The sequence below is a fragment of the Meriones unguiculatus genome, chromosome 5 (genome assembly GCF_030254825.1).
Source record: "Meriones unguiculatus strain TT.TT164.6M chromosome 5, Bangor_MerUng_6.1, whole genome shotgun sequence".
In the NCBI taxonomy this organism is placed as follows: domain Eukaryota; kingdom Metazoa; phylum Chordata; class Mammalia; order Rodentia; family Muridae; genus Meriones; species Meriones unguiculatus.
The window spans coordinates 17,168,762-17,181,179 of record NC_083353.1 but is presented as its reverse complement, the minus strand read 5'-3'; the positions used below and the strand labels follow the sequence as shown (position 1 = coordinate 17,181,179).

Here is a 12,418-nt window from a genome sequence, read left to right as displayed (position 1 = left end):
CCATATAGTGGGTCACAAAGCAAGCCTCAACAGATACAAGAAGATTGAAATAATCCCTTGTATCTTGTCTGATCACCATGGAATAAAGCTGGACCTCAACAATATCAGAAATAGCAAAAAGCCTACACACACATGGAAACTGAACAACTTGTTACTAAATGACAGCTGGGTCAGGGAAGAAATAAAGAAAGAAATTAAAGTCTTTCTAGAAATCAATGAAAATGAAGACACGACATACCCAAACTTGTGGGACACAATGAAAGCAGTGCTAAGATGAAAGTTCATAGCACTAAGTGCTTTCAAGAAGAAATTCGAGACAGCTCATTCAAGCACCTTAATGGCTCACTTAAAAACCCTAGAAAAACAAGAAGCAGACACACCAAGAAGGAGTAGATGGCTGGAAATAATCAAACTCAGGGCTGAAATCAATCAATTGGAAACAAATAAAACAATTCAAAGAATCAATGAAACCAAGACCTGGTTCTTTGAGAAAATCAACAAGATCGACAAACCCTTAGCCAAGTAACTAAAAGGCAGAGAGACACCACCCAAATCAACAAAATCAGAAATGAAAAGGGGGATATAACTACAGACACTGAGGAAATCCAAACAATCATTAGGACTTACTTCAAAAGTCTATATGCCACAAAATTTGACAATCTAAATGAAATGGACAATTTTCTTGATCGATTTGACTTACCAAAGCTGAATCAGGACCAGGTAAATCAACTAAATATACCTATATCCCCCAAAGAAATAGAAGCTGTCATCAAAAGTCTCCCATCCAAAAAAAGCCCAGGACCAGATGGCTTCAGCGCAGAATTCTACCAGACCTTCAAAGAAGAGCTAACACCAATTCTCTTCAAACTATTCCACAAAATAGAAACAGAAGGAACATTACCAAACTCATTCTATGAAGCCACAGTCACCTTGGTACCTAAACCTCACAAAGACTCCACAAAGAAAGAGAATTTCAGGCCAATCTCCCTTATGAACATTGATGCAAAAATACTTAATAAAATACTTGCAAACGGAATCAAAGAACACATCAAAGATATTATCCACTATGACAAAGTAGGCTTCATCCCAGGTATGCAGGGGTGGTTCAATATACGGAAATCCATCAATGTGATCCACCAGATTAACAAATCGAAAGAAAAAAACCACATGATAATCTCCCTAGATGCTGAAAAAGCATTTGACAAAATCCAACATCCATTCATGTTTAAAGTATTGGAGAGATCAGGGATACAAGGCACATATCTAAATATAGTAAAGGCGATATACAACAAGCCTATAGCCAACATCAAACTGAACGGAGAAAAACTTAAAGCAATCCCACTAAAATCAGGGACAAGACAAGGCTGCCCACTCTCTCCATATCTCTTCAACTTAGTGCTGGAAGTCCTTGCTAGAGCAATAAGACAGTTGAAGGAGATCAAGGGGATACAAATTGGAAAGGAAGAAGTCAAATTATCACTATTTGCAGAAGATATGATAGTATATGTGAGTGACCCCAAAAACTTTACCAGGGAACTCCTACAGCTGATAAACACCTTCAGAAAAGTGGCTGGATACAAAATTAACTCCAAAAAATCAGTAGCCCTCCTCTATACAAAAGACAAAAGGGCTGAGAAAGAAATTAGGGAAACAACACCCTTTACAATAGCCACAAATGACATAAGGTACCTCGGAGTAACCCTAACCAAGGAAGTCAAAGACTTGTATGAAAAAAATTTCAAATCTCTGAAGAAAGAATTAGAAGAAGATATGAGAAGATGGAAAGATCTCCCATGCTCATGGCTTGGCAAGATTAACATAGTAAAAATGGCCATCTTACCAAAAGCAATCTACAGATTCAATGCAATGCCCATCAAATTACCAACACAATTCTTTACAGACCTGGAAAGAAAAATTCTCAATGTCATATGAAATAACAAGAAAGCCAGAATTGCTAAAACAATCCTCTACAACAAAAGATCTTCTGGAGGTATCTCCATCCCTGATCTTAAGCTGTACTATAGAGCAACAGTTTTAAAAACTGCATGGTACTGGCATAAAAACAGAATAGTGGATCAATGGAACCGAACAGAGGACCCAGAAATAAACCCACACTCTTACGGACACCTGATCTTTGACAAAGATGCCAAAACCATTCAATGTAAAAAAGATAGCATCTTCAACAAATGGTGCTGGTCCAACTTGATGTCTACATGTAGAAAATGAAAATAGATCCATGCTTATCACCCTGCACAAAACTGAAGTCCAAGTGGATCAAAGACCTCAACATAAAACCGGACACATTTAATTGGCTTGAAAAAAAAGTGGGAAATAGCCTAGAACTCATTGGAATAGGAGAAAACTTCCTGAACAGAACACCAACAGCACAGGCTCTAAGAGCAACAATCAATAAATGGGACCTCATGAAACTGAAAAGCTTCTGCAAAGCAAAGGACACCGTCATCAAAACAAAGCGACCACCTACAGATTGGGAAAGAATCTTCACCAACCCTTTATCTGACAGAGGACTCATATCCAGTATATATAAAGAACTAAAGAAGCTGAAAAGCAGCAAACCAAGTAATCCACTTAAGAAATGTGGAACAGAGCTAAACAGAGAATTCTCTGTAGAGGAATATCGAATGGCAGAGAAGCACTTAAAGAAATGCTCAAAATCACTAGCCATTAGGGAAATGCAAATCAATACAACCCTGAGATTTCACCTTACACCCATGAGAATGGCCAAGATGAAAAACTCAAATGACAACACATGCTGGAGAGATTGTAGAGAAAGAGGAACCCTTCACCACTGCTGGTGGGAATGTAAACATGTACAACCACTCTGGAAATCAATCTGGCGCTTTCTCAGACAACTAGGAATAGCACTTCCTCAAGATCCAGCCATACCACTCCTGGGCATATATCCAAAAGAGGCTCAAGTACACAAAAAGGACATTTGCTCAACCATGTTTGTAGTAGCTTTATTTATAATAGCCAGAAGCTGGAAAAAACCCAGCTGCCCCTCAACTGAAGAATGGATGCAGAAAATGTGGTACATCTACACAATGGAATATTACTCAGCAATGAAAAATAAGGAAATCATGAAATTTGCAGGTAAATGGTGGGATCTGGAAAGGATCATCCTGAGTGAGTTGTCCCAGAAGCAAAAAGACACACATGGTATATACTCACTCATATAGACATACAACACAGGACGAACCCACTAAAACCTGTGTATCTAAAGAAATTAAGCAAGAGAGAGGACCCTAACTAAAAGGTACAAATCCCCATCTGGAAAGGCAAAGAGGAGGGACATCAGAAGAAGAAGAAAACAGGAAACAACCTAGGAACCTACCACAGAGGGCTTCTGAAAGCCTCTGCCCTGCAGACTATCATTGGAGATGCTGAGCCTGATGAGCAACTGTTGGGCAGAGTGAAGGAAATTTTATATAAGAACTGGGAAATAGTAAGAGCTGGAGAGGACAGGAACTCCACAAGGATAGCAACAGAACAAGAAAATTTGAACATAGGGAACTTCCCAGAGACTCGTACTCCAACCAAGGACTATTCATAGAGATAACCCAGAACCCCTGCACAGAGGTAGCCCAGGGCAGTTCAGAGTCCAATTGGGTTACATAGTAATGTGAAGAGGGACTGCCTCTGACATAATCTGATTGGCCTGCTCTTTGATCACCTCCCCCTGGGGGGGAGCAGCATTACCAGGCCTTAGTAGAGGACAATGCAGCCACTTTTGATGTGAACTGATAGACTAAGGTCAGAAAGGAGAGGAGAACCTCCCCTATCAGTGGACTTGGGCAGTGGCATGGATGTGGAGGGAGGAGGGAGGGTGGGATTGGGAGGGGAGGAGGGAGGGGCTTATGGGGGGATGCAGAATGAATAAAGTGTAATTGATGAAAAATTTAAAAAATTTAAATTAAATTAAAAAAAAGAAATAGAAATATAAAAATGAGTTCTTTTTTGCATTTTAATATAAAAGTTTTTCATACCAAAAGACACAAGAGACATTGAACCCACACTTATGTACTGGGCTCTGCAAACATTTTCATTACTTTTTAAACACACCTGCTATCACACAGAAGAGGGAAATGTGCAGGGCCAGGACTGTGAATGCTGAAGGCAGCTGGTGAGACTCTCAAGTTGGATTTTGTTGGAGGCTGAAGCACTGTGGGAACATTGTTATAACCCTGTTGACAGTAATAAACTGCCAGGTCTTCTGCCTGCACTTTCCTGATGGTGAGAGTAAAATCTCTCTGAGATCCACTGCCTATGAAGCTATCAAAGACCCCTTTTTCCATAGAGGATGTATAGTAGATCAGCAGCTTAGGGGACTGCCCTGGTTTTTGCTGGTACCAGGCCACATAGTTCTTTGGATCTTTGCTGTATGAAAGTCTCTGACTGGACCTGCAGCTGATGGTGACCTTCTCTCCTGCTGACAGAGCCAGGGAGGATGGAGACTGGGTCACAACAATGTCTGCACTGGCAACTGCAATCAGGAACACACAAGGAACATGCATAAAGACACAAACACAGATTGTAAAACAGTTGAAATTTGTATTTCTTATCTTTGTACTATCATTTTGTCTGAGTGTTATTATGTAATAATATTCTGGAACCCTTTCTAAATTTATCACAAATAAGTTGCTCTGCGAAGATTGTAAATAATATTTTGAGTTTCTCACCAGACACCCAAAGCAGCAGGGATATGAGGACCTGGGTCTGTGACTCCATCTTTCTCCTCCTGCTATCTGATACAGTTCAGTTCTCTCTGCAGAGGCTGGTCTATAAATTCTCAGCAGATGGGCTGGGCTGTAGGGGCCCATGCAAAGCAGTCAGCTAATATATAAGCAAATGCCTGTGCAATGTCTGTGAGTGTAGCTGGTGTCAATCAACAGTCAAAAATACTATTACAGCATGAGCAATCACTGAAAAAAGATTGCCTTACAGCTCTCAAAGAGAATGGTATTAGGACCTCTAATAGTAGGCCTGGGTTAAAAATCCAAGACATGCTTAAATCAATTGACTTTGTAGAAATATTAGTCGAGCTATATCAGTCTGACAGTCTTAGGAAAAGTATAGGATATATACACAAAATATCACAACAACAACAAAACAAACATAGCAAGAAAACATACCATAAAAGAAAGAAATGGTAGAGGAAAGAAAAGATGAAAGGAAAAAAGAAAAATTGAGGCTAAATATGTTCAATATTACTCATCTCCAAAGCCATTCTTATACTGAACACAGAGAGCAGGGCCTCAGATATTTGAGTTTCAGTTTTTTTTTAGATAAATAAGGGACTAAGATGAAAAGAGTAGCCCAAAATTAACTCTGCATATAACCAGGTGGACATTAATTTAAGACTGAGATGGAAATATTTCCCATGATCATAGCTTGGCAGGATTAATATAGTAAAAATAGCCACCTTACCAAAAGCAATCTACAGATTCAATGCAATTCCTGTCAAATTATCAACATAATTCTTGACAGACCTTGAAAGAAAAATTCTCAACTTCATATGGAATATCAAAAAACTCAGAATCACTAAAAATAATTGCTCTACAATAAAAGATCTTCTGGAGGTATCTCTATTCCTGATCTAAAGCTGTAGTAAAGAGGAATGGTAATAAAATCTGCATGGTACTAGAATAGAAACAGAAAGGGGCATCAATAGAATCAAATAGATGACCTAGAAATAAATCCCACACTTACAGACACCTGATTTTTGACAAAGATGACAAAAGTATACAGTGGAAAAAAGATAGAATCTTCAAAAAATTATGCTGGTCTAACTTGATGTCTATATGTAGAATAATGAAAATAGATCCATTCTTATCACCCTGTACAAAACTAAAGTCCAAGTGTATCAAAGACCTCAATATAAAACCAGACACACTAAACCTGTTAGAAGAAAAAGTGGTGAAGATCCTTGAGCTCATTGGCACAGGAGACAACTTCCTGAACAGAACACTAACAGCACAGACTCTAAGAGCAACAATCAATAAATGGGACTTCATGAAACTGAAAAGCTTCTGTAAATCAAAGGATAGTATCATCAGAACAAAACGACAGCCTACAAATTGGGAAAAGATCTTAACCAACCCTGTATCTGACAGAGGGCTGATATCCAGAATATATAAAGAAATTAAGAAATCAAATAGCAACCAATCAAGTAATCCAATTAAAAATGGGGTACAGAGATAAACAGAGAATTCTCTGTAGAGGACTATAGAATGGCAGAGAAACAAAGAAATGCTCAAAGTACTTAGTCATCAGGGAAATGCAAATCAAAATGACTGAGATTTCATCTTACATCCCAGAGTGGCTAAGATCAAAAACTCAAGTGACAAAGTTTGCTGGAGAGGGTGTGGAGAAAGAGGAGCCTTACTCCATTGCTGTTGGGAATGCAAACTTGTAAAACTGCTTTGGAAATCAATGTGGAACTTTCTCAGGAAATTAGGAATAGTGGTACCTCAAGATCCAGGTATACCACTCCTAGGAATATATCCAAAAGATGCTCATGTATATAACAAGGACATTTGCTCAAACATGTTCATAGCAGCTTTATTTATAATAGTCAGAAGTTGGAAAAAAACAAGATGTCCCTCCTTTGAGGAATGGATACAGAAATTGTTGTACATTTACACAATTGGATACAAGCAATTAAAACAAAGAAGTTATGAAATATTCACAATAATTGAAGGATGTAGAAAAGTTCATCCTGAGTGAGTTTTCTCAGAAGCAAAAAGACTCACATGGTATATACTCACTTACAAGTGGATAATAGACATATAATATAGGATAATTGTACTAAAATCTGTATTGCTCAAGAAGCTAATCAAGAAGGACTCTGGGTAAGATGATCAATCCTCATTCAGAAAGGCAAACACGAAGGACATCCAAAGAGGGAAAAAACGGGGAACAAGATAGGAGCCTAAAACAGAGGGCCTCTGAAAGACCTTACCCGGCAGGGGACCAAAACATATGCTGAGACTCAGCAAACTTTGGGCAGAGTGCATAGAATCTTATGAAAGAAGGGGGAGATAGAAAGACATTGAGGGGATATGAGTTCCACAAGGAGAAAACAAAACCAAAAAATATCAGGGCACAGGTGTCTTTTGTGATACTGATACTCCAAACAAGGACCATGCATGGAGATAACCTAGAACCACTGTACAGATATAGCCCATGGCAGCTCAGTGTATAAGTGGAATTCCCTAGTAATGGGTACAGAGACTGTCTCTGACATGAACTCAGAGGCTGGCTTTTTGATCACATCTACCTGAGAGCAGAACAGCCTTAACAGTCCACAACAGAAGACAATGAAGACAGTTGTGATGAGACCTGATAGACTATGGTCAGATCAAGGGGAGGATCCCCTTTCATTGGACTGGAGGAAGTGCATAGGGGAAGGGTGGATCCTCCAGTCCACCCTTTCATTGTACTGGGGGAAGTGCATAGGGGAAGAAAAAGGAGGGAGGATTGGATTGGAAGGAGATGGAACAGTCTTTCAGAATCCCTCTGTAATAGGCTCCTGTTCTGTTCCCTGTGTGATCACATGTGTGACTGAAAACATGATGAACAATTTTACAGAGCCCAGTACAGAATTATGGGTTCAATTATTCTGATGTCTTTTGGTATGAAAATACTTCATATGAAAATGTAAAAATGAACTTGGGATTTTCTTTCTTTCTTTTCCTTCTGTAGAACTTGGACTGTACTGATCAAGGTATAGATTCAGAGGCTGAGACACATAGCCAAACTTTGGGAAGACAGCAGGGAATCTTATGAAAGAAGGGGGAGATAGCAAGACCCAGAGGGGACAGGAGCATCACAAGTATTGCAATAGAGCCATAAAAACTGACCCCTGGGGGCCCTAAAGAAAATGGTACCCCATCAAGGCATGCATGCAAATGAGCTAAAACCCTGGCTCAGATGTTGTTCAGAGACTCAGTCTCCAAGTGTGGTTCCTAGTAAAGGGAGCAGGGACTTTCTCTGCATGAACTCAGTGGCAGGCTCTCTGGTTACCTCACCCTGGAGCATGCAGCCTTGCCAGTGCACAGAGGAAGACAATGCAACCAGTCCTGAGGGATTTGGTAGGCTAGGGTCAGATAGAAAGGAAGGAGGACCACCCCTCTCAATGGATTAGGGGAGGGGTGTGGGGGAAAGAGAGAGCGAAGGAAGGACTGGGAGAGAAGAAGGAGGAGGCCACATCCAGGATACAGAGAGAATAAATTGTAATAAATGATAAGATAAAGTCAAAAAGAGAGAGAGAGAGAGAGAGAAGCAAAGAATTCGTTCTGTGGAACTTCTAAGAGACTTTAATTTAATCCTGTGACCAGAGAAGCTTTAATCTCACCGAAAACATAACAGCAGCAGAAACTAACAAGCATTTCCTCCACAACTTTGTGGAATTGAAAGAGATCTCTAAACTGAGAGAACGGAAGGGGGATGAATCAAAACAGAGTTCCTCATGAAATCATCCCTGTAGACCAACCCTGGCTAGAGTGTTCAATTCCAGAAATTCATCTTTTAGGGTAACTTAGAAATTAGCAGTATTTAAACTGGGTTGTGATGGTCTTGCCTGAATAGTAAGTATGAAAGCATCAGACTACCTTTGAAATATATGTTTCTTTTAATTGCCTTATAACTTATATTTTCAAGTTTTAGGCCCAGTAAATTAAAGCCTCTTAGTGCTTCTCCAGAGAACAGAGGAATGTAAAAGTTCCTGACATTAGCCACCTGTGAGGGCAGAGATAAGGAAAGGAACAAAAAGAGATCTCTACTAAATGGAGAGAAAAATCACTGGCAGGCGCCTGTGAGATAAAGTAGATAAACTTTGGGAACTGGGCTAAAGGGCCCCAATCCTTCTCCTGAATAGCTCTTGACCTTTGACCGAAATCCTGTAGCCCCCACTCCTCAGAACAGACACAGGATGAGTTAACCCCTCTCCCTCCTTCAACTGTGGCTATATCTCACATGGCAGGAAATTCCAAACTGACTTAAAGATCAGATATTCCCCAGATATTTACAACAGTGCTGACCGGAACTAAGGGTCCCAAACCAGCCAATTATTTTAAAAGTTAAATACCTCATCCAATCTTGAATTGCCAAGACTACAACCTCTGAAAATCCCCGGGCCATGTCCTTCAAAAACGCAAGGCCTTGTCTCCCAGTGCCACTCCTTGCTGACCAGCAGCAGTGACCTCATTGTAAAATGTTCAAAATAAACCTCTTGTGATTTTGCATCAAATATATCAAATATTGGTCTCCTGAGTTCTCTTCATCCCTTCTAGAAATTAGGCTCATGCTGGGCCTAAAAGTAGATAACAACAAACAAACAAAAAACAAAAAGCAAAACAAAAAACAAAACAAAATTCTATCCAGAAGGGGTACACAGCCTTTTTAAAAAACAAGCAAGTTAATCTCTGTCATTTTAAGTGATACAAAAACTGTTTAAATTTTACTTCTACTTATATTTATCTTCCTTGGATCACTGCTGTCCTTGATGGCTAATTGTAGCTCTAACAGTAGCAAACACTCATCTCCTGGGTCAGTCCACTTCATATGAACAGTTTACCTTACTGACAGTTTTTACACTAAGATTAGCATGAGTTTCTAAAGGTTATGAGTCAAAGGCAAGTAAGTTACATATGTCAAGAAAAATGAAAGGATACAAGTTATGGAGGTCTAAGTCATATAGTCAGAGGCTATGACAGTTCAGGAAAAATGAGTTAGGGTCTGATGATTGAAAACTTGAGAAAGTGATTTATACAACTGGGAGAGGAATTTAAAGTATAGAAAGAGTTGTTTCTGATTTCTTTTCTGCACTTTATGCTATTGTTGGGCCTCCACTCACCTCTCTCTCACACCCTTAGTCAGAATACACAACCAACCTCCAGACCCCTCCATCTTTCTCCCTTAAATTGTTCCTTTCAAGGTTTATTTCTCCTCATTTCCTAATGAGCTATTCTTTTCTAGGAAAACCTGTCTTCTCCAGATTTGACATAAATTTTTCCTTTCTGTCCCGATAACAGCTCCCAGGGTACTCCTGAGACTCTCCTCTTCCTTCCTCAGGCTCTAATTGTACACTGCCAGTCTCCCAGTCCCCAAACTCCTCTTATCCTTGCCCCACTTCTCTAGTCTATCCCACTGTAATGGATGCCACTCTTTTTTCCCTTGCTGTGCATCATAAACTTCTCTCTATTATATTCACAGACCCTTCTGCACATATCTCCAAACTCAATACTCCCTACCCTTAATCAGCCTAGCCTAACACTCATCATTTCTTCCTCCTTACCCCACATGCTCCCATATTAACAGTCAAAAAACCAAACCAAAACAAAACAAAACCAAAAAACCCCTAACATAATCTTTTTTATTCTTTATTAATTATACTTTATTCACTTTGTATCCCCCCTGTGGTTCCGTCCCTCCTCCAGTCCCAATCCCTCTGCATGCATACCCCTTCCCAAGTCTCCTGATAGGGGAGCTCTTCTTTTCCTTCCTTCTGATCCTAGTCACAGGCCAAAGAAGAAGACAATACAGCCACTCCCAACAGAATCTTAAACCTAGAACAAAATCTTTCTTCATTAACTACTGTGTCTTTACATCTTTGGCTTTCCTCTATCATAGCTGAGCACACCACTCACTTTTCAGTCCTAAATCTTAAAGACACTATCTTCCAATATTCCTGCCAAGGCATTTTTGTCTTCACATAGATGGATCTTGACACTCACCAATCCTAACAACTGACCTTGCCTGTCTTTCCCAGGGAATTCAGAGACATTCTCCTTGCTTTGTCCAAACATTACTATGAACTTCATCTGCCTTCTCTTTCATTCTTGATTCTTCTCTGGAGTTTTCAAATTGGTATATTGATGCTTCAGATTTCATTTTCAGCCTTTTTTCCCCCCTCTAAAATCAATCCCTCTAGCACATTTCTCAATCTGGACTTTTGTTATAAAACCTCTGAAATATGGGACTCAGTAAAGATATGTAGCTGGTACGGTGTGTGTCTTCTAGGGTGGGCAGGAGTTTGCATTTGCTGTATTTGAGTGAAAAAAATCTGTCCTCAGTCTTTTGGCAGATGTTTCCTCTCTGCTCCTAGGGCTCTGCTTGAACAGCCTCATTTTTCTACTGGGGCCCTTTGTATCTCTCTCACTCTCTCTTCTTTTTTTCTTCTTGTTCTTTGTCAAGTCTTGCCCATTTACTTTAGTCTGTTCTACCCAAAACTCTATAGACTAGTTATCCTGATCATCCTTGTCACACTTCTGGTGTTCCAACAGCAGTTTGATGTTTCAAAACATCTATATCAGCTTTCAGGTTTCTTACAATGATTTGTTGGCCTCCTTTATGTCCCCCAAATCCTACAGAAGGAAATGAATGATAATCCTGAGTTCTTTTTGTATTTTCATACCAAAAGACAAAAGATTCATTGAACCCATAATTTGTACTGGGCTGGGCAAACTATTCATCACTTTTTCAGACACACCTGCTATTACACAGAAGGGGGACGTGTGCAGGGCCAGGACTGTGTGTGGTGCAGGCAGCTGGGGAGACTCTAAAGGAGGTTTGTGTTGGAAGCTGAATCACTGTGGGAGGAGCACTAATACCCTGCAAACAGTAATAAACTGCCAGGTCTTCATCCTGCACACTGCTGATGCTGAGAGTGTAATCTGTCCCAGATCCACTGCCTGTGAAGCGATCAGGGACCCCAGTGTACCGAGTGGATGCATGGTAGATTAGCAGCTTAGGAGACTGTCCTGGTTTCTGCTGGTACCAGTACAATAAGTTCTTTTTGCTGCTGCTGTGATAAAGGCTCTGACTGGACCTGCAGCTGATGGAGACCTTCTCTCCTGATGACACAGCCAGGGAGGATGGAGACTGAGTCATCACAATGTCTGCACAGGCACCTGCAATCAGGAATACACAATGAACATGCATATGAACACAAACACAGACAGTAAAAACAGTTGAAATTTGTCATTTAATATATTTGTACTATCATGTTGTCAGAGCATTATTATCGAAATATGAAATACTGAGTCTGGCAGACTCTAAGTTTCTCATCTACAAAAAAGTGACTGTGTAAAGATTATAATAATTTGAGTTTCTCACCAGACACCCATAGCAGCAGGGATATGAGGACCTGGGTCTGTGACTTCATGTTGCTCCCCCTGCTGTCTGATGCAGTTCAGTTCTCACTGCAGAGGCTGGTTTATATATTTTCAGCAGCTGGGCTGGGCTGTAGGGGCCCATGCAAAGCAGTCAGCAAATACAAAAGCAAATGCCAGTGCAGTGTCTGTGAGTGTAGCTGGTGTGAATCAATAGTCAAAAATACTATTACAGGGAGCATGAGCAATCACTGAAAAAGATTGCCTTACAGCTCTCAGACAGA

The 12,418-nt window shown here is 40.1% G+C and overlaps 2 gene segments (V, D, J or C); both read right to left on the bottom strand.

Moving 5' to 3' along the window:
• Window positions 1-4,073: 4,073 nt before the first annotated feature.
• On the bottom strand, window positions 4,074-4,749 carry LOC132654362 (immunoglobulin kappa variable 4-1-like). The segment is given in 2 exon segments: window positions 4,074-4,504; window positions 4,701-4,749. Coding segments are annotated over 2 exon segments (480 nt in total).
• Window positions 4,750-11,485: 6,736 nt separating this feature from the next.
• Window positions 11,486-12,201, bottom strand: LOC110543965 (immunoglobulin kappa variable 4-1-like). The segment is given in 2 exon segments: window positions 11,486-11,933; window positions 12,139-12,201. Coding segments are annotated over 2 exon segments (480 nt in total).
• Between the last annotated feature and the right edge of the window lie 217 nt (window positions 12,202-12,418).